Below are 20,181 nucleotides of genomic sequence, written 5' to 3' on the forward strand. Positions count from 1 at the left end.
TGGGCCGGGTCTTATGAGGAGAAACGGACTTTTGGGCCTGGCCCAAGGTCAACCGCGGCGGCCATGGCGCCCTCCCGCCGGTAACCTTGACAACGGCGGCGGGACGGGGGTTGGGGGAATCTCGCGAGATCTAACGCTCCGCCGCTTGCCCGCGCCGGCAGATCTCGCGAGAGTTGCGTGGGGGGAGGAGGCGAGGGGACGGCCAAGATGGCGTCGGAGAGTGAGCTGGGCAGGAAGTGGGACCGGTGTCTGGCGGACTCCGCCGTCAAGCTGGGTAAGGGCGGGGAGGGCAGGGCGGAGGGGGAGGACCCGGGGAGGAGCGGGAGCAGCCGGCCAGGCGCCCCGGGCTTGGGAGGGCCGCCGTCCGCCCGGCTCCGTGGCGTGGCCGGGCCCGGTGAGGGCCGGTGCCCCCCGCCGCGCCGGGCCTGGCGTAGGTCGGCGGCGGCCTCGCCGCGCTGTGGGCCCGGGCGGGGCGGCCTGCGGCTCCGCCCTTATGGCAGGGCAGCGCCGGCCCCGGGGGTCGGGGAGTGGGGCGGCGGGAGGGAGCCGGGCGTCCCCGGGCCGGGCAAGGTGACCTTGGCCGCGGGCACTGGCCCCGCCGGGCCCGCTCCCACAGCCGCCCCGGGGCTCTTCTCCCGTCTTACCCGCGATCCGGTAGCGGAGGGTCGGGTTTGAGCTCTGGTTACTCTCTCTGATGACGATGCGAGGTTTCTGTGGGTAATCTCTGCCTGCGCCCAGCTCCGTGGCTGGCTGGGCGCCTCCTGGCCCAAATGAATGGGCCCCGGGTTGGCATCACCGGGTCCCTCAGTGCCACGACCTTGCCCGCCTTTAGTTTCGCTATGACGACGGCTTGGTTTTCGAAATCTGTTTCTGCAGAGCTGTTCACATCACTCAGTGTGCGAGGTGGGCTGTGTTTATTAAAAGCAATACACAGCGTGACACGCTGATAGCTTTGGCATGTGTTACTTAGTGCAAGTGTGCGCAGTTTGACATTGAGAAGCTTTCTGGCCAGTGTCTCAGCCCTGCAGACAGTTGTGCCTTTTCTTTAAGTAGAGGGACGGTTCTGTTGATTTTCTTCCATGTTTATTTGTCCTTAAAGTTAGAACTATGGCCGTGCCTGCAGTGCTTCAGATCTGCAACAAACCATTCATAACATTTCATGTAGACCTGTTTTATGAGCGATGGTAACTGTGTATGTGCTGTTCCTGTGACAGACTGGCACATCAACTAGACAGAGGTTGTGGCTTTACAAAATGTGTGTACAAAAGCAAATCTTTAAATGCTACGTATAGAGCAAGAAGTGAAGTATCTGATGTGAAAGGTACGTGTTCCCTGTTGGTGCAGAAGTCTCTTTTTAGAACCATAAATAATATCTGAGAAATGTGAATGTTTATTTCTTGTTGCTGTAGTGGCCTGGTGGTTGAAAGCTGATGAGGAACTGAGGGGTTTAGTTGCCTAATACTTTTCCATTAGAAAAGATGTTTAATAATTTAAAGTAAACTGAAACTTCCATTGTTTATAACAGGCCTTTGAAAAGTGTCAAGTGCTCCAGAGCAATGTTTTGCCTTATGAAATTCTATTCAGGTTTGTCTGACAAACATATCCAGATATGTTTATGTTTCCATAGCATTGGTTGCTTTATCATAAAATATTAAGTATGCCAAGTTATAAACAAGGGCTTGTTCCATACTGCAGCTGTACATGTGCATGTAGGAGTCTTGAACATGGAAAGTCTCGCTAGGAGGCTGAAAGAGGTGGATACGAGGTTGATTTTGATGCAGCATGTCTCTTCAGCAGGCCTTTTGTTTCAATGGGGTGGTTTTTTGCATCTTAAAGTGGCAACAGGAGAAAGAAACTGTGCTCAGACTTTTTGTACTCGTGCTCTAGACCGAGGATTCCCTGTGTTAGCTTCATGATGGTGTCGAGTAGAGGTCTCGGTAAAGTTCATGTTTTTCATTACATGACCCAAAAAGGGCACGTGGGCTGCAGGTCTTTAATTTTGTCCTTAGCACTAAACGCAGTGTGATGGCCTCAGCCATGTTGCTCTTCATGCGTGCTGGCATTTTTCTGTTTTGTGTGCTTTTGCGATTGATCCAGTAACCCAGATGTCAGTGCTGGCAACCTCCTCCATGGTATTAACTACAAATGGCTCGATATGAACTTTGGAAGTTGGAACAACCCAGAAGTTGCTTCATACACCAGTAGTTTGTGACTGAAGATGATGATGATGGCCTTTAAATGCGAAGTGATTCAGTGGCATAGCTGTTAACTGAGTGCTGATAACACAAAGCTTCTTAAGCTGTCTCAGTGGAAATGATTGTTTTCTCTGCAGGGACTTTAAAATCCCGCGTGGTTTTGATGATTGTTTTTGTAATAATACTGCAGAGTTTGGTGGAGCTTCCAATAAACTATCAAGGGTGGTTGTTATACTGGAAAGAAAGAAAATAAACTTTCTTACTTGAGAATTTTGTTGCTTGTTATGTGGGATATAGAAGTTTACTAAGTCCTCAGCTTCTTCGCTGGACTTTTCCTTTTTGTGGCCACAGTTTCCTTCCTGTACTTTCCTTTACATCCTTCCTGAGCACTATTGCAAGAGAGATCTTTCCAGGCAATGGCTGGGGAAGAACAAACATTGGGATTAGCCCTGTGTTTTCCCATTCCAGACCCTGCAAATAAAGGAAAACACTGAATTTCTGAAACCTTGCACGCAGGACAGTTTTCCAGTGGCTGTGAGAACCGTAGAGACAAATAACTCCGGTGGATTAATTTGGGGGCTGTAGGGACATGGGAAACGGAGTGAGAAGGGCCGGTTGCAGCTATCAGGATGACTTTATGAGCAATAGGATGTTTTGAAATAATAGCTGGGGGCTCTGTAGCCTGTCCTGTCTTGTATTAGTCTGTCGGGCTTTCCACTACGGTTGGTTCAGCCAATATATTTGCACTTGGCTGTGTTGTTTGTAGTTACGCTGTACTGGTTTAGTTGGAGATCAAGCTCCTGGAAGAAACTTGATCTCCTGCCATTAAAATGTCCAAAATACATATTTATCTTACGTTACATCTTTTGAAATGCTGTATTGTATTTTTCACCTCTTGGTCACTGCCTGTGTGTATCTTGTAATTTAGTATTAAAACTTTGTCCTGTTAGTTCAAAATAGAATATGTTATCAGGCGTTGTTAAGACAGTATTTAATTCCAAAGAGTTAAGTACCGTAAACCTCTGTATGCCTGCACGAAGCATTGAAACATTGTTCAATGGAGTTTATGTGCTTACCCCCTTTTTATTCGGTTGGACATGGATTTGTTTTGCTCATGCTGAGGATGGCTCTAGGGATTTTGGTTCCCCTTCCCTCTCTAAATCTCAGTGGTTTGTGTGTAGTGGGCTGGGTTGTGCTTTCTTGGCTGCCCAGGCAGTTTCTCTGGGTAATTCAGATCATGCTGGCTCCAGCTTCACACCATTTTCAAGACTTTCCACCCCTGGAGTCATTTAAATAATTTAACTTTCTGCTCCGTCTTTCTTCCCAATACGGATTTTTCTTACCCGTCACAAAAGTTGCTTTTTTTTTCCTGTGCGTGGAAGGAGAATCAAACTACGGTGGTTTTCCTTTTCTTCCCAGCTTGTAAAACTTCAGAAACTCCTGTGTCCTCTCCAGCCTTCACAACCATTTCTTCCTTTTAATCAGTGGAGCTCTGCAGAGAAGAGACAGGGAAGTAAATAGTATCGTGGTCTTCTTCCATCCTGCCGCCTTCAAACCCTGTTTAAAGGGTTGGTTGGTTGGTTTGTTTGCTTAACTGAAGGATAGTTCATGCCTGTTTATCTGGAAAGACAGTTACTCATGAAGGACTGGCAGAGTTGTTTTTTCTCCGCGAGGCTATAATTTTGGACAAATGATTATTATATGCTGTTTCTAGGGAACAGGGAGGCAATAAAGAGTGTGTGTGTAAGGGAAGGGAGAGTTGTGTGCCACTGTGCCCTGGCTTGTTTGGAAACTGTTGTGGTTTTAAATGAGTTGAACACTGTAATTTATCTGATATTGAAAGTTAATCCTGGGAAAGCTGTTTGTTTCTTGGCTTGGGCGTTAAGTTGCTGTGCTGAAGTTAATTTTTTTTTTTTTCCCAGGAGATAAATGTTTTGATGTATGTCTGTGATTGACCAAAATTCAGTCTGGAAGCTTGTAAATAACCCAGTGTAGTAATGTTCATTTTCCTCTAATCCTCTGTTTTGACATCTGAAAATAAAATGCTTCTAATTTCCATTTAATAGGAATTTTTTAAGATAAAAGAGCACTTTCAATTCTCCTGCAACTGTTACATGATTTCTTCTGGCTTGCATCATCTGGTCTGCTTGAATAGCTGTTTCTGTTAACGGCAAGGGTGAAATGGGATTGTTTGTGTCATTCCACAGATTGAGTATTTCAGAAAGAATCATTGTATGGCTTGCAACGTCAGTATTTTTAAATAAACCTTCACATGGTTATGAGTAGGATAAAGTCAGTCTATATAATGATAAAACTTGATTATACTTTCTGAAAACTGGATTGGACTTTCTCTAAATATACAAAAGTCCTGAAATTCCTGTTTTGAAGTGGGTTTTTTTTTGCTTGGCAATTGTAGTGTGGCTATCCAATCTTAGCTACCAAGTCAAAAGATTTGTTCTTTGTTTGGGATTTGGTTTTTAATACTGGAGAATATGAATATTATGGGAGCACACAACTGCATTATTAAATGAGCTTTGTTTGTAACCCCAAGTTATTTTCCTTTGTCGTACAAGAGAAGATCAAAATCGACTGGTTGTATCTTGTAGCAGACCAAGGAGTATAAATATTAACTGCTTATGGCTTGGGCTGCGCAGGGAGGCAATACAGCCGACGAAAAATTGGTTTTTTTGGAAGAGGTGGACAAATGCTGTTCTGAGAATAGGCTTTCAGTCAAAAATCTAGCAGCAATATTTAGTTATCTTGTTAGCAGAGTTCTGAATACAATGGCTGTCTACAAATTAAGGGGCTCTTACCGTCTTTTGGAAGAAGAGGATAGGAAAATCTTTAGGGGTCCAGGGGCCTGTTCCTCTAGTTGAGTTGTGTGCTGCTATTCTTCTTGGCTGGTCATCAGACTGAGTCGGGGAGCTGCCCTGCCTGGATCACAGAATCACGGGATGGTTGATGTTGAAGGGACCTGTGGAAACCCCCCAGCGCAAGCCCTGCTCACGCAGGGTCACCAGAGCAGGTCACACACGATCCCAGGCAGGTCTGAATGTCTCCAGAGGAGACTCCACACCTGCTCTGGACAGCCTGGTCCAGGCTTGGGCACCTCACAGCAGACAAGTTTCTCCTCATATTCAGATGGAACCTCCTGTGTTTGTCTGTGCCCGTTGCCCCTCACCCTGGCGTTTGGCACCATGGAACAGACTCTGGTCCATCCTCTTGACACCTGCCCTTAAGATATTTATAGGCATTGATAAGATCCCTTCTCAATCTTCTCTAGGCTAAACAGACAAGCTCTCACAGCCTATCCTTCTAAGAAAGATGCTTCAGTCCCTTAATCATCTTTGTAGCTCTGTGCTGGACTCTCTCCAGTAGTTCCTCGTCCCTGGGAAGTACTTCTGGTGTGCAAGAAAACCTGAAAGAAGAGCTGAGCCCTCCATCTGATAGCGCAGCCATTTAAACCCCCAGGCTGTGGAAGATCTCTGCTGGAAATGAATCCAAAGTTCACCGACTCCCTTGTCCTCTGCATTGGTGAGATGCCAGCTGTGCCTTCCCTGGGAGGTGGCACACAGTGACACTACCCGGCAAGGGAACTCTAAGCCAAGTGATATCCTAAACCATTCGTTTGGTCCTTGAGATCTTACAGCAGAAGGTGGGAACAACTTTTTGTTCTTGATTATATCAGATTTAGTGCTCTGAGAAAATCCTTTAAGGGCCACTGGCACATCCTTGGTGATAATAAATTGATAATGAGAGATTTGAGGAGGATCGGGGTTCTTTCCTTAGCATTTCTGCTAGCGAGATGCCACCGTAACATTTCTTGCTCTAAATCTCCTCTATTTCTTAGCTGGGCCAGTATGTGTCAGTAATGGTCAACCTACATTGGATGGGTGTGAAAGAAGCAGGATTGCCAACCCTCATAGTTAGGCTTGAAAAAGCCCTAGATCTGGATGTGTTTACTCCAGCAAAACCTTTCTTTTTAGCAATGCTGTTGTTTTCATTGGCTGAATATTTTATTGCAGTAAGACAAGGTAGAGTTTTCTGGCAGAGGTGTATTTTCCACATGAGGAGTATCTTGCTCGTTTCTTATATATGCGCTTTTAAAGCAAGTGCAACCCTGCTTTTGCCTAAAAGCTTGATGCAATATTGATGAGATCCTTTGGTATATTGTCTGTCAAAGAGCAGCTTCCACTCTTCTCCCCATTTTCCAAGAGGGAGAAAACGCATGTGCCCTCTCCTCTCACCAGCTCATTCACCAGTGTGAGGATGAAAAATTTCTGGTCCACTCAGAGATTATCGCTGGGATTGCTCAGGAGATCACGGGCTGACGGTGATATTTCCTGGTGCCGTGTGTCCATCTGCAAAAGTGCTGATGTTTATTCAAGGTTGAACCCCAGGAGTGCTTCAGGGTGAAAGCGGCCTCTGACAGCATGTTGTGATTTTTGTATTATAATGGTATTTGGATATTTATATTCTGTCATTCCAAGTATTCTGTGTTACTACAGTCAAATGCTGGAAGAAAACAAAACACACTTTTTTCCTGCTTCTTCCTCGAGTACTTGGTGTATGGTTTCACTATGTTTTCTTCTGGTGTCCTTGCTCATTTTTCTGTCTGCTATGTAAACAAGCCACACAACGGGGGAGATGAGAATGAAAGCTTCAAAGTCAGTGTTGGAAGAAAATCTGATTCCTGCCATGAAGGACCTTGCTAAGAGTCCGCTTAAAATTAATTCTCTCTGTAAATAAGTGATTTCATGGTCTCGGATTTTTGACTGGCGCTCAGCGCTGCCCTGTAAAGGCCCTGGTGTATGAAGAAGGCTCTCCTCCCCATTTTTGCAAAACAATTATCTATGTATCTTGTCAAAGAGGGATTGGAGGGGCAGGAAGGAACACCCTACAACAAGAGGCAGAATATAGTTTGAGAGTTGCTTGCTGTTTGTGTTTGTTTTGAAGATCTTGACTTTTCTTGGGTATTTCCTCACCTAAAACAAATTTTAGTGCTGGAGCGAGCTGATGCCCCTTTCAAACTTCCAGTGTGTCACATCTGCTGTTGGACCTTGAAGCTATTGCTGTCCCTGTCCCCAGAGAGAAGCTAACCGAGCTCCATGGATTTTCTTGATCCTAGTGGAAGCTGCTTTTTCAGCTGGGAAGAAATGTACTCTGTTGGGACAAACCCCTGAGCTCTAGAGAGTCTTGTCTGTCCAGAGTGGTCACTGTTTTCTTAGAACAAGAAACCATCTTCCAGAAGCTCCTCCTCCATTTTATTTCCATAATTTAGTTCCTTTAATTCCAAATTAACAGAATCGGAAGGAGAGGAGGCTGAAGCTCTGTGTTTTGTACTTGTGTGTAAGTAATGGCAAAGGAAAATAATCTGATGACAAAAAGAAAGCTGCGAAGTAATTTAAAAACTTCCAGCTGCTATAGTAACAGCAACACATTTGCCAGATGTCAACAAGCATATTCGAACGCTTCTATTTTAAGTTCCAAGCTATTGAAGAAAAGTGTATCTAGGTGTGGCCGTCTTAATAGCTGCTTCAGCCTGTAGCTACTTGGGTAGCCTAGGAAGAAAATCTTGTAGCATCACTGTTGGAGGGACTGTTGATTAAATTTATAGAAAAAGCTTTTCCCAGATGTTCTTATGGAGCAGGAGCCCATCCTGAAGATTTGTGTTTCTCTCCGAGACACTTTTATGATGTCCTGTTGGGTATACGGCGCGTGCTCTTCTGTGCGTTAGATTGATTTGAGGTACCGTGACATTTTTCTTGGAAGGTGTACGAGCCAAAAAAAAAAAAGTGGAATGAAAGCGTTTGGGAGCCTGGCCTTTCTGCCTAATGCCAGTTCTGTGTGGCTGTGCTGGTCCGTACGGCCGGGCCGTGTACTGGGGAGCGGGACTAAGATGTCCACAGAATGGCCTTGTCCCGTGGTGACACTGACTCTAAATGAGTTTAAGCCGAAGTGATAGATGTAGGGTGGAAGAGGCTGTTTTTCTAGTTAAACATTTTAAACTGTCAGAGGAGGTGAAAAATGCCTTGTAGTCTTTCCTGTGGCCTTTTCCTCCAAAGAGTCTGTCACGCAAGAAAGGGAGGGGAAATGTGCCCGGCGTGGATCAAGCCCTTAGCTTGTCCATGTTCGTTTGTTTTTATTGTAAGATAAACCTTTCATGTTTTATTGTCATGAAGTTAAAGCCTGACCTAGAGGTGCTGATCTTCAGTAGAAACAGCTGCAGACCCAGTGTCCCCTGCTCAGGTGGGAGGTTCTTTGAAGCAACGTGTTGCCTCTTTGAAAGGAAATTGAGCATGTGAGAAGGTAAACCTGTAAAACTCATCAACAGCTCTGCCATTGTTTATCTCTGGTGTAACTTTATATAGAATTAAAGTGAAACGTGTTATTTGCTTCCAAGACAAGATGTCTTTGCTCCCCCTTGGTCCTGGAGACGCAGGAAATGACCACATAACCACAAATACTTTCTAGTGGAATGAAGATGAGTGACAAACTACCCACAGAAATAGGTTCTTAACCAGATGGGCTAAGAAATTAAACGCAGCTAAAGCTTCTGGGTTTAAGTTAAAACCAATGCTTAAACATACAAAAAAAAAAAAGTAGAAAAGAGCAAATTCTGTATATGCGCTGGTTGATGTGAGGGGACAGATTTGAGCATTTCTAATTAATTGGGTGTTGTGATCAGCCACGGTTTTTGGCATAGACTGTAGTCTCTTCCTCAGTAAGAAAAAGAAAGAACCTAACTGACTTGGGGTAAGGGAAGCTAAGGTACTTTTTTGGCTTTGTTTCCAAAGTTGCATTCTTGGACAAAAAACAAAAACCCATTAGCTGTCAGATCTCTTCCTTCTCTGTAGCGTTTTCATTACTTAAAGCAAGGCCCTAGATATCTTACCATCATCTTTTTAAACTAATCGGCCGCTATACTCCTCTTCCTCCTGCAGCCTCTAAAATTGACATTCTGCATTTTCATGAAAAAGATGAATCCCTTCCCTAGAACCAGGCTTATCGCTAATTCAGAAAAAAGCTTTTCTTAGGCGGGACTGTTGTATATTAGCAAGTCAGTCATGCTGGCCCACATCTGCTTAACAGTAGTGCTGGGTGTTAGCGTGGGGGGAAGGCCTAGGTTTTGGTTTAGGCCGAGACTGAATTGCAGTTGGCAGAAATAATAATTTTTTCACCTTTAAGTGTATCCTGTAGCTTTCCCCATGGCCAAGAGGAAGCAGCATTGATGGCATCTGCGTGGAGCCCTTATAAATGGGGCTGTAATGTGAGCGTGTGAAGGAGGTGAAGAGAAAACAAGATGATGACCATTTCTGGAAGTAAATGGAAATAAACTGTATTAACAAAAGCTGCTTCCTTAGTGCAGACTTTGGAGACGAGAAAGTAAGCAGGCTACCACCACGCTGGTAAGAAGAACGTGGGTTTGGCAACGTGGAAAATGTGGTGACGTTAGAAACTGCCAGGGCTCTGCATTGAGATGATGCAGAATTTGTCATCCTGCAAATAATTTCTCATTGATTAGCTAAACTGTTTGGATTGGCAGAGGGGATCTCTTCTTGCACAGGACCAGTATCACTCGCTGCATGACAAGGTTCCTGAACCGGACAGTTCAAACAACGCCTCGTGCTGTCTGAGCAGAAAGGAATTGTCTCCAGAAAGTCCTTTGCAGACCTACAGTCCGAAACAAACAGGCAGCGTAACTACGTATCGTAGGGAAAGACTGGCAGAGGGAGTCGGGTCAGAGGGCCAAACAGTTGTCCGCTGGAGAAATTCTTGCAGATAGTAATTATCCTTAATAGCATAAACATTCTGCGAGAGCCAACACCAGCTGTATTATAGCAAAGGTACTGAGGGAAGGCTCTGCCTGGGAAGGGCGGGCAGAGGAATTAGGACGGATGAACTGCTCCTCTCGGTAATGCCTGTTGCCTCTTCCAATGAGTAGTAAGAGGTGCTCCAAGCACTGTATCACTTACTATCTGAAATGCAGAAAAAGCCTGAAGCTCTGACCAGACATCTGAGGAACTGAGACTTTCCCTTCGCTGTGCAAATGATTAGAGTGAAACCCCGACCTTCAGCAAAATGCTTGGCTTTGAAAACGTCTGGGGGAGCGATGTCAGGACCGCTTGGCGGGCGGTCAAAGCTCTTCCCTGAGTTGCGTGTTTTGTAAGCCTGCTCCAGAGTTGTAATGACCTGGTAAAGCAGTTATCTCCGTCACGGTCGGAGCTAACGAAAACGTGGAGGAAAATGAAGAGTTTGCAAAAGCAACTCTAATTTCCAGCTCGCAGTAAATACAGATAGTGAAGTTCTAAGGGGAGTAAACATAACGAGGTTTGCTCAGCTTGGTTGTTTAGCCATCCTTCTAATATTCAAGGTTTTTTTAAACAATTAAAAACCATAGGATGCTTAGTTAATTTACTAGGTAGTGCAATAAGTATTGTTTCAAGAATCTGTGCTACCATTGGTATACTTTTAGCAAGGAAAAAGTTTTAAAGAGCAGAAGGAAACTTAAATAAAAAATGAAACCTACTCCTGTGTGCCAAGAGGGTATAGGATTCTTTGACATTGTTCTGGACTCAACCCACTTAGTAATGTGTTCAACAGGAGCTTAAATAAGGATCACATGCTTTTAGGACTATTTTAAAAGAAAGTATGTCTTTTAATTAATAGAACGCATTATACTTAAGTTAGATTTCTTGTATTGAAGGGGAAAAATTGAAACCAGTAACAGGATGCTTGCTCCAAAATAAACCTGAAACTGTTAGGTTTTTTTTTTTTATGACTGCATGCATAACCAGGTTTTTTTTTTCCTTTTTTAAACTTTTGTACTTCTGCGCCTTATCTTAAATTCTTGTCTTTAGTGGTTATAATTAAAGGTAGAATTTACCCACTGAGTTCAAAGTTCTCACTGTTATATTTATTGGGTCGTGAGAGGAGTTTCACAGACTTGCCCGACTTCTTGCAAAAAATCATAAATGCACCTTCCAAAGAAAGCAAAAATGATTTTTAAATATGCCAGCTGAGTTTTTTGATGGTGCTGGATACATTTTTTTTTTCAACTGCTGCAGTTATTTCTATATATAGTATAAGGATGTGAAAAGTCATTCATTCCTAATGTGCTTAAATATGCTCCATAATGAATGTTGTGGATGTGAAAGATAAGCAGCCTGGAGCTTTCTTTTGCAAGGTATAGGGTAACACAAAGCATCAAAGTTTTGCTGCCCTCAGGACACACATTGAAATAGTTAAAGTAGCGAGATAAATGAAATACAATAAGATATTCATCTGCAAAATCTAAAGCTCAAGGACACAATAAGTTTTCATTTAAGTGTTTCTCATTTGCTGACAATGAGCCAAATAAATCTTAATTCCACATTGTAGATGGTGACAGAAATTCAGTAACTTTCCCTGGGACAAGACTCTGGTTTGTTTCTCAAATCTTTCTGATAATGTATGTGTTGGGATTCTAATCTGAATTAGTTTCTTACAGTTACTTAAGAAAACAAGAATTATTTTTTTTCAAGTTGCTATTTAAGAACATTTTCGTTTGGTGTTTTGTAATTGTAGTCTGATATTCCTGAGTTGGCACAAAGAATTACTGTAAAGAACTAAATCATTTTCCATTACTTTGCATTATCTTAGTCCTCACTTGCTGCATTTCTTCTTACAGGTGCTGGATTTGGATTAGGAATTGTTTTCTCAGTCATCTTCTTCAAAAGTAAGTATACTGCAGTAATTTTGACTGCCTGGTTTCCTGCTTTCTGTCAGTTGTAGGTGCGGTTTAAAACCAAGAAATCTTTGAGGCATGGCAAATTTAATCAGCATGTTGGACCAAATCTTTCATTATCGGTCATATTTTTTTCAGTTGAATTGAAGTTACATAAACTTTTAACTGTTGTGTAACAAGGTTGTTACACGTGGCATCTTTCTCAGGTCCTACTGTGCTCAGCTCAAATTCTGGAATTGCAGGAAACCCTGAGCCAAATTACTGGGGCCGTGTGTCTAGACATCACTTTTTGCCAGTCTTGCCAAAACTGATCTAAATTCTTTTTTTCGTTATGCTTTGGCAACAGAATAATTTTCAGTAGTATCTTGTCTTCAGAGATTGCTCTCCATTAAATTCTAAATATGATGTTTTACTGTTACTGTTGTTATTCTTCTGAAGTGGTCTGGTGTGGGGCTGATTTTAGGACTCGTAGAACTTGAAAATGCCTAATATGCATCTTCCATTCTTTCTTGGTGCTTATTTAACTGTGATATCACTGCCATGGGACAAGAACAGCATTTTTGACTGTAACTTTTCCTCTCTGCTTGCCTTCCGCACAGGAAAGACATGGCCTATCACTTTTGGGTCCGGCATGGGGTTAGGAATGGCTTATTCCAATTGCCAACATGACTTCCAGTCTCCATATCTTCTCCATGGTAAATTTGTAAAAGTAAGTATCAGTACTAGTTACTATTAATTGGTAAGTGTTAATAAATTAGCATTAAGCGGTACATCTAGACACCATTTACATGGATATTCCTCTGCCTTGCTAGTAAGAAGAAACTTGTGTTGCTGAGGATTCTTCCCCTACTCTTGAGAAATTTTTACTATCTGGTGTGTTTATGTATTCAGTCTAATAAGTTTACTGCTAAAATCAGTTTAACAGATCCTGCAGGTAGGTTTTCACACAGCCTGAAAACACATGTAATAAAAATACATGTTAGAAAAGCTGGAAAACCAAACGTAAGATTGTCTTCAGACTTTGCAAGAGACAGAAGCATGTCAGGTAGATCTCCCCATGGAAACAGATCTTTGATCTTCTGTGGATGGTGGGGTTTTTTTGCAACATGAAAACACTTTTTCCAACCAAAATGATTCTCTGGTTCCGTGTTTGGCTGGATAGTAATGTAATAGTTCATCTGAAGAAATTTTACACTTTAAGTAGATTTGAGGAGGATAATTTCAATGAGTTCAGTATTATCACTGGCCATGCTGAGATAAAATGTTTAAAAATAGATGAATTAGCAAGAACCATTTGTGTGCTTGCAAACAGCCTACAGTGTGCTAAGTCCACTGACTCTATTAGTATATTCTTTATTTCTTCACATGTAAAAGTTGTGGCTGTTCTTATGGTAATTTATTATTGTGGCACCTGGAGAATTTACAAAAAAAAGGGGGGTGTGTACATATTTTGGATCCACAAACCCATACACTGCTAAAAGCGTTTCACTAGTACTGGTGGAGGGGCATCCACCAGGACACATTTATAGTTTTTATAGCGCTTCAGAAAGTACTGAGGTGAAATGTTCTGCCAGGAGCTTTGCGTGTGAAGTACACGGAATGCAAAAATTGCCCCCGTGTTGCTCGTCTGCCTAATGAAAGAAGCATGAAAGTGTTTTTAGGCTTTTTCCTGATGCATTTAGAGCTGGAAGTTGAGTCCTTTCCTCTTAGATTTACCAGCAGATGAGCTTTTGCCAGCCTTCTGCAGGCCTACTAGACATACCTGTTTACAAATATTTTCTTCAGCTGCCTGTTAAGAAAGGTAAGCAATAACAAGATTCTTGAACAACTTCTTCAGAATAAAATATTCTGCATAGCAATATAGAGAAACTGTGACTTAGATGCAGCTGATACGTTACCAGCTACAGCCCAGAACCAGAAGTCTGTGTATGAGCCTTCTAGGCAGATTTGTTAACATTTCCACACCACCTTGAGGATATTCCTCCGGTTTATATGTCCAAAAAGAAACTGGAATGACACGTCTGTGGCTTCATGTGAATGGTAAATGCCCCGTTCACATGTTCTGAGAAAAACTCATTCATTTAAGGATGCTTGTTACTAGGGACGTCAGGCAGCAGAAAACTGGCTTTCAAGTCAGCCTAGTAAGGGATTTTGTTTGGATTAAGGACTAATCTGTGCTCTGGAGCAAGGGTGGTCCTTCGAAGCATGAGGTAATTGAAAGGACACTTCACAGAAGAGCAGCTGTGGCTGCCTGCGTGGCACAAGACTAGAGAAATAGTTTCCAGTGCACTTTCTCTGGCACAAAGGGACTGAACACGCTGAGAGAGGGAAGACGCAGATGAAGCCATCTAATGGTTAATGTCATTAATTCTCTCCAAAATGTCATGTCATGGATAATGGCTCCAGGGTTATTACAACAAAATTATTTCATTTCTGTTGGTTAGGAGCATGGAAAATACTGTTACATTATCACTCATCTGTTTTTTCCTAGAAAATACTGCTGTAACCAAACTCTGTAGGACTTCCTTTACAAACCAGTTTCTGTTCAAATGCTAACTTGTCAACATGTGAGATTCTGCAAGAAAATCAGCTTTATGGAGAGAGAAAAATGTAACACGGATAAACTTGAAACAAAATTATTTCTAGTTTTCCAAACCCGTCAAGTTCATAGGATCACAGGATAATTCAAGTTGGAATGGACTTCAAGGAGGTCATCTCTTCTGACCTCAAACTGGGGTCGGATATGGGGTCAGACCAGGTTACTCGGGGCTTTATCCAGCCTGGATTCTTGATTCTTCAGGATCAAGTGTTTAATTCTGAATCCTAAGTGAGAATGAGTGAGGACAGAGGACCCTCATGTACCAAATAATCAGGAGATTACAAAGCAGCTTTGCAGCTGTTTCAGCTGTAACTTGGATCATCACACTGCTCATCCTTTGGGTTAGTAAGTTGATCATGAAATACTAACACCAATGCAAGAACCATTCATCTAGATTAAGAGACTCCTTAAAATGCAGAAAGGTTCTAATTTGTGGTTGTAAGATTCTGAGGGCCTTTTAAGTAATTTGGTTGAGAGGATGTCACTGTGACTTCAGCTGAATTTTAAATCAACTTCTAGCAGTTACTTCAAGGCTTAAAACGATGTGGCTGAGAATTACATGGCCTACGGTTTCCCTGCAAAATGGAAACTATCACATTTTTCAGGTTATTTAGCCTGTATTATTTATCACCCCAAAACCCCACAAGCCTTGTCCTTTGCTTGCAATGTGGATTATATTGATGTGCAGCGCTACAAGAAGTTTGGCAACTGAAGCCTTTCCTCCTGCCCTTTGTGGCTTTGATTTCTGATTTCTATTCAATCTGGGAATAGTTAACTTGAACAATAATGTTCTGGGGGTTTTCTGAAGCACTCGTTTTATCAGAATGGAGGCTTACGTGCATGAAAACGTGGCATGCTTAGAGTATGAAAATAGCTGCTTAACTTCTCCATGCTCAGCTTCTCAGTCTAGCGAAGGATGAAAATGTTACCCTACCTTCTGGAAATGCTACAGAGCTCGGTGACTTGCTTTACATCGTGCAGCACCTTCCATGTAAGGAACCCAAATGGCTTTTTAATAATACAAGCTTTCTTGCTTTACAGGAACAGTGACTAATGACTAAGACTATCCCAGTGGGAAGGAAGGAGAAATCAATGATTATTCCTCAGGAATACTGAAGTGCCCCTGGAATAAACCAACATTCTTCAGTAACGATCACCAGTAACTCTTTATACTCCAACAAACTGTTTCTGTATATGAAACAAAAGTTCTGTTGCTTGTTTTGTATCGTGTCTGGGAAGTGCAAGGAAGAGCTCTTCTGGGAAATAAATAAAAGCAAAATGGCCTTCTCTGGTGTGTTGACTTTGTATGTGAGAGAGAGAATGGAAGGAGAGGACTTCATTTTGAGTACCCAGCAGCTGTGACCACCTGGGTAAATGCCACTGCGAGAGCTCTTCAGAAAAGACAGCCGCCGTATGTTCCTCTCCCCTCTTGAAAGGCGACCCCCATCTAACATACAGTTCAAAGAAGCTTTCCCACCTCATAAATCACCCACTAGACCCCTGCTGCTTATTGCTGGTGTTTGGAGAGGAATATAAATACTCCTATGTCCTGTTTGTACAGTTGCCCTTTAAAATTGGAATTTTTGTCCTCTCCAAAGAGGCAGAATCCAAAAGGGCAGATCCCGACCGTGTGACTGCAGCTCGCCAGCGCTGGCTCTTGCAGCTTTGATTCATGAAGTGCCCCAAGCTTGAAACCTCCTTGGTACAGGGGCTGAATTAAACAGATGCACACACCATCTGGCTCTGAGCTTACCTTTTGGGTTAATTGTTTTTTTCACCCCTCTTCTGTGGATGAACATAGAGGTCTCAGTGTATGGGAATAGGTCACTAAATATTTAAAGCTCTTTATTACTTGGGCAGGTCACTGATCTGAACACTCCTTTCTATTTTACATTTACGCCAGTTCTTGTAATTACTCATTGGCGTGTTGTCTGCTGCTCTTCTCCTGACTCGAGAAGTCATCACCACTTCTTTACTCAGCACAATTTTCTAGCTATTGAGATGGCTCTCAAGGTCCACTTTTCTTTGTCCAGTGCTTGCTGCATGTTGTCCACGTAGCACGAGATGTAAATGCATGTATCCCAAGAGAGAAAGGGAATGGTATAGATTGATACGGAGCTTTCCTTTATTGAGAGGCTGTTCGGCTGCGTGGTGAGTGCTGGCAGATGGAAGAAGAACAAAAACATTCCTCTCCAGAAAGGAAAACACAATGGAAACAAGTTGCGCAATATTTGCTTTTTAAACCATGCCAAAAAAAGGAAGGGGATGGACCGCGGGCCAGTCTGCTGAGTTCAGAGAGCTTGAGGAACCCCTTATCTTACCAAGCAGCGCGACCGAGGTCGGGTCTGGGTGCTACAGCAGTCCTGCACCCCCACAGCCCCCTGGGCACGCATGTGGATCTCGCCCACTGAAGAAACACGTTGAGCCGTGCCCAGAGCCAACAGAAGCTGAAGAGCTCGCCTAGAGCAATGGACTTCTGAAATAAAATAGCTTTAATGCCAGAACAAAATTAAAGACTGTCAAAGCACGGTACCATCCAGGACCATTGCTTGAGCATGTCCTTGTTTTTCCATCTCCTCCCATGCCGGACTGCATTCATCTGTCAGGTCAAAACAGCATATTGGAAACAGGATCTCTTTCTTTCTTCCCAATTTTGAATCATTTTATCTGGCCCCAATTTTTAATTTGAACTATGTACTTTGGAGCCGTAGCTCCGCTGTGGTTTGGAAAGTATTTTTATTGAGTTCTGTGTGTGTGTGCTGCGATGCTAAGCAGTCTGGTAAGCCAGCGGGTTCAGCTGGAGAGATGAGCATCAACCTGGGTAAGAAACAACCAAAAGCGCAAACAACTCTGGGTATAACAACAGTCAACATGCAGAAAAAGCTTTTGCTACCGCTGTGTCATTTGGGCCATGAGGGGGGTTCCATTTTTATTAAGTGTCCCTGGTAATGAGTCGTCCTGCCCTGGTATGCCCTGCTTTCTGTCGCATATGACCTTCTGAAGTTAATTCTTACTCAATATGATCTACTGTGACCTGGGATCAAGTGGTTCTTCTGGCCCTGGGACTCGGAGGGTACCCAGGTAGATACCCATTCACAATGTGTCATTTATTGCTAGAGTGAGAATAATCAGAACAAATGTTCTTGCTCATTACAATGAAATTCACTGGGGTGAGTGTGGAAAAAATGCACAATTTTATTCTAAAAAGCGGAAATTAAATTTTGTCACTGCTCTTTTAAGTTTTTTGTTTTTCACAGCTGCCTTGCTTGTTGCTTGTGTTGAGATATATATGCATATATAACCAGCACATAACGGGCCTGTATTCATGTTTGTTTTGCTTTAATTAAAGCTGTATTATTCAAAACCTACTTTTGAACCTGTCTGTGTAAGCTGTGCAAAATATCTCCTGGTGAGGACAAGTCTCCCGTTTCCCTCTATGGCAATGAGACTGTACTGTTCCCAGCTGGGGCTGGAATAGGAACGGTTTCCTGCTGCTTGATTTCTAATTACATAAATGGAAGAGGGAAAAGTGGAAATTCTAAGTACCAAAAGGCATGTTAAATTTAGTATAATACACTCATATGGAAACTATCACATTTTTCCTTCTTTCTTAAGCCTGCTGAAATCATTGCTTCGTCTAACCATAGCATGATTTGGATCGGTACCAAAAAGTGCAAACAAGATAGGCCTGAAAAAGTCAGGTGTCCCTACGCAAAACTTCACGAGAGCTTTTAATGGAGAAGTTGCTGCATCACCCTGATGCAATTTTAATAGGAAAATGGTGAGTATACAGTGAGTAAAGAAACCATACCACTATCTAGGCAGGTAAAACAAAAGAGCTGTTTGCTGAATAGAACTGGGTTTGAGTGTTTAACGACTCCCTTAGTGCTTGACTGGCCACAAATCTGCCTCTAAACAGCTTGATTAAATGTCTGCTGATGCTTCGAGATGAATAAACAAGGCTCGGAAAAGCAGAGACTGCAGGACAAAAAAAAATATCAAGCTGCTTTTCTATTGTTTATCTGAGTTCTTCATTTTTGATCAAGATCCCGTCGTTTCTTTGTATTTCAATCACGCCGAGGAGCCTTGGCTAAGATCGGGACCTTGCTGTACATGATGCTGTACGCACAAATAAAAACCAGTCTCTGCCTTGGAGAAGCAACAAACTAAACATGGTAGTAACAGAGGTAGAAAGGTTCTTAATTCCTATTTTAATGATGGGAGAAGCTGTGGCCAAGGTCAGCGATCAGTCTGGGAGGGAACTCCTTTATTGTCCAGGAGGTGCTTGCTTATAGAATTGCCAATAGGTGTAAAACACTGAGATCCTCAATATTGAATTTAGTGTAAATCTGAATATGGTAAGGAGAGAAAATACAGAAATGTCTTGCCAGTTCTTTGCATCTCATGGAACAGGACACTGCTGTGTTAGGTGTAACATAAGCTTAACACCGAAAGATAGTCACTGCCTTTGTGGATCTACCTTAAATATGAACTTAGGTAACAGCTCAAGATAGAGGGAGAATAGCAAGGAGACAGTATCATTCCAGTATTGGAAACACAGCAGTGATGGTGTAACTCAGCTCTTCCAGGCGGCTCACACAGGTGATTCTCCAAGGAGAAGGAATTGGTTTTCCAGGTATTTTTATTGGGAGCAACACAAAAGAAATTTTTTATTGGAGCAACACAAAAGAAATCACAGAGGTGTTGTTTGCAAACATGAGCAGTGAGTGCACGAGTGGACTAAAAGAGACTGTAGTTGTGGTAGGGATCTACCACGAGGTCTAGCTCTTACACTTTAGCTAGAATAATCAGTAACCTGTTAGGAAAACCACTTTTTTCAGCAGTGTTCTGAACCAGCGAGGCATTGCTGACCTTTCCTTTTGCCCTGAGCTGCCTGGGTTTTGTTGCTTTTCCCCCCTACCACACACATCCTGGCGGTAAGAAATAAACTTTTTCCTCATCTCCCAACCTGCCCTTGCCTTTGTAAATGGAACTGGTGCAAATTTTGGCGCGCTGGCTCCAGTAGGCAGCTGTATGCAATGCACACTGTGTCTTAACGGCTCCGAGAGTCCAGCCTATAGCCCACCCACAGTGGAATGCTTAACCGAGATTGAAACTTAAATGGGAACATAGTTTATGGAAATTCAGCTGTGGATCGCTGTTTCTCTTGTGACTTCTGGCTGTCAGCACTTAGCTGTAGAGCATTCTTAGCTATTTAGAGCTGGATGTTCCTCGTGGTGGTGGATGCCCACCTCCTGTAGCTTATAAAGATGCTGAGAACGTTGTTGGTGACTAATAAATCACTCTTCATCTGTAGTCTTTATTAGTACTGCTTGTAATGACTCCAGCTCTGGGTTAGGAGTGTGTGCCGCTTCCTAGAAAAGGTCATGCCCTTACCAGTTCAAATTCAGTTCATAAATCTCCTGTTGTATGAAGGAGTGTGTTTCTTTTTAGAAGTTTTAGAGGGTATTCTTCCTCCCCCTTGGTGCTAAACTTGAAGTCGTTAGGAGTGACTAACAGCTTAACCCCAAACCATTACTAATCCCATGAGCCGTGCGTTCCCTGAGGGTTTAGGAGCCCAGTTGTGATAGGCAGCACCTCGGTTTTCTCCCCTGTAAAGTGGAAATGGTGATACTCACTCCACTTCGTCATGGCTTTAA

The 20,181-nt window shown here is 43.0% G+C and overlaps 1 protein-coding gene across 1 annotated transcript; it reads left to right on the plus strand.

The window, feature by feature from the left end:
• Nucleotides 1-184: 184 nt before the first annotated feature.
• MICOS10 (mitochondrial contact site and cristae organizing system subunit 10) lies at nucleotides 185-15,808 on the plus strand. Its single transcript, XM_065649791.1, has 4 exons — nucleotides 185-274; nucleotides 11,866-11,913; nucleotides 12,522-12,631; nucleotides 15,563-15,808. Exons 1-4 carry the CDS (start codon nucleotides 208-210, stop codon nucleotides 15,569-15,571), a joined length of 234 nt encoding a protein of 77 aa, XP_065505863.1. The 5' UTR covers nucleotides 185-207; the 3' UTR covers nucleotides 15,572-15,808.
• The last annotated feature ends 4,373 nt before the right edge of the window (nucleotides 15,809-20,181 follow it).

This window comes from Caloenas nicobarica, chromosome 22 (genome assembly GCF_036013445.1).
Source record: "Caloenas nicobarica isolate bCalNic1 chromosome 22, bCalNic1.hap1, whole genome shotgun sequence".
NCBI lineage: Eukaryota > Metazoa > Chordata > Aves > Columbiformes > Columbidae > Caloenas > Caloenas nicobarica.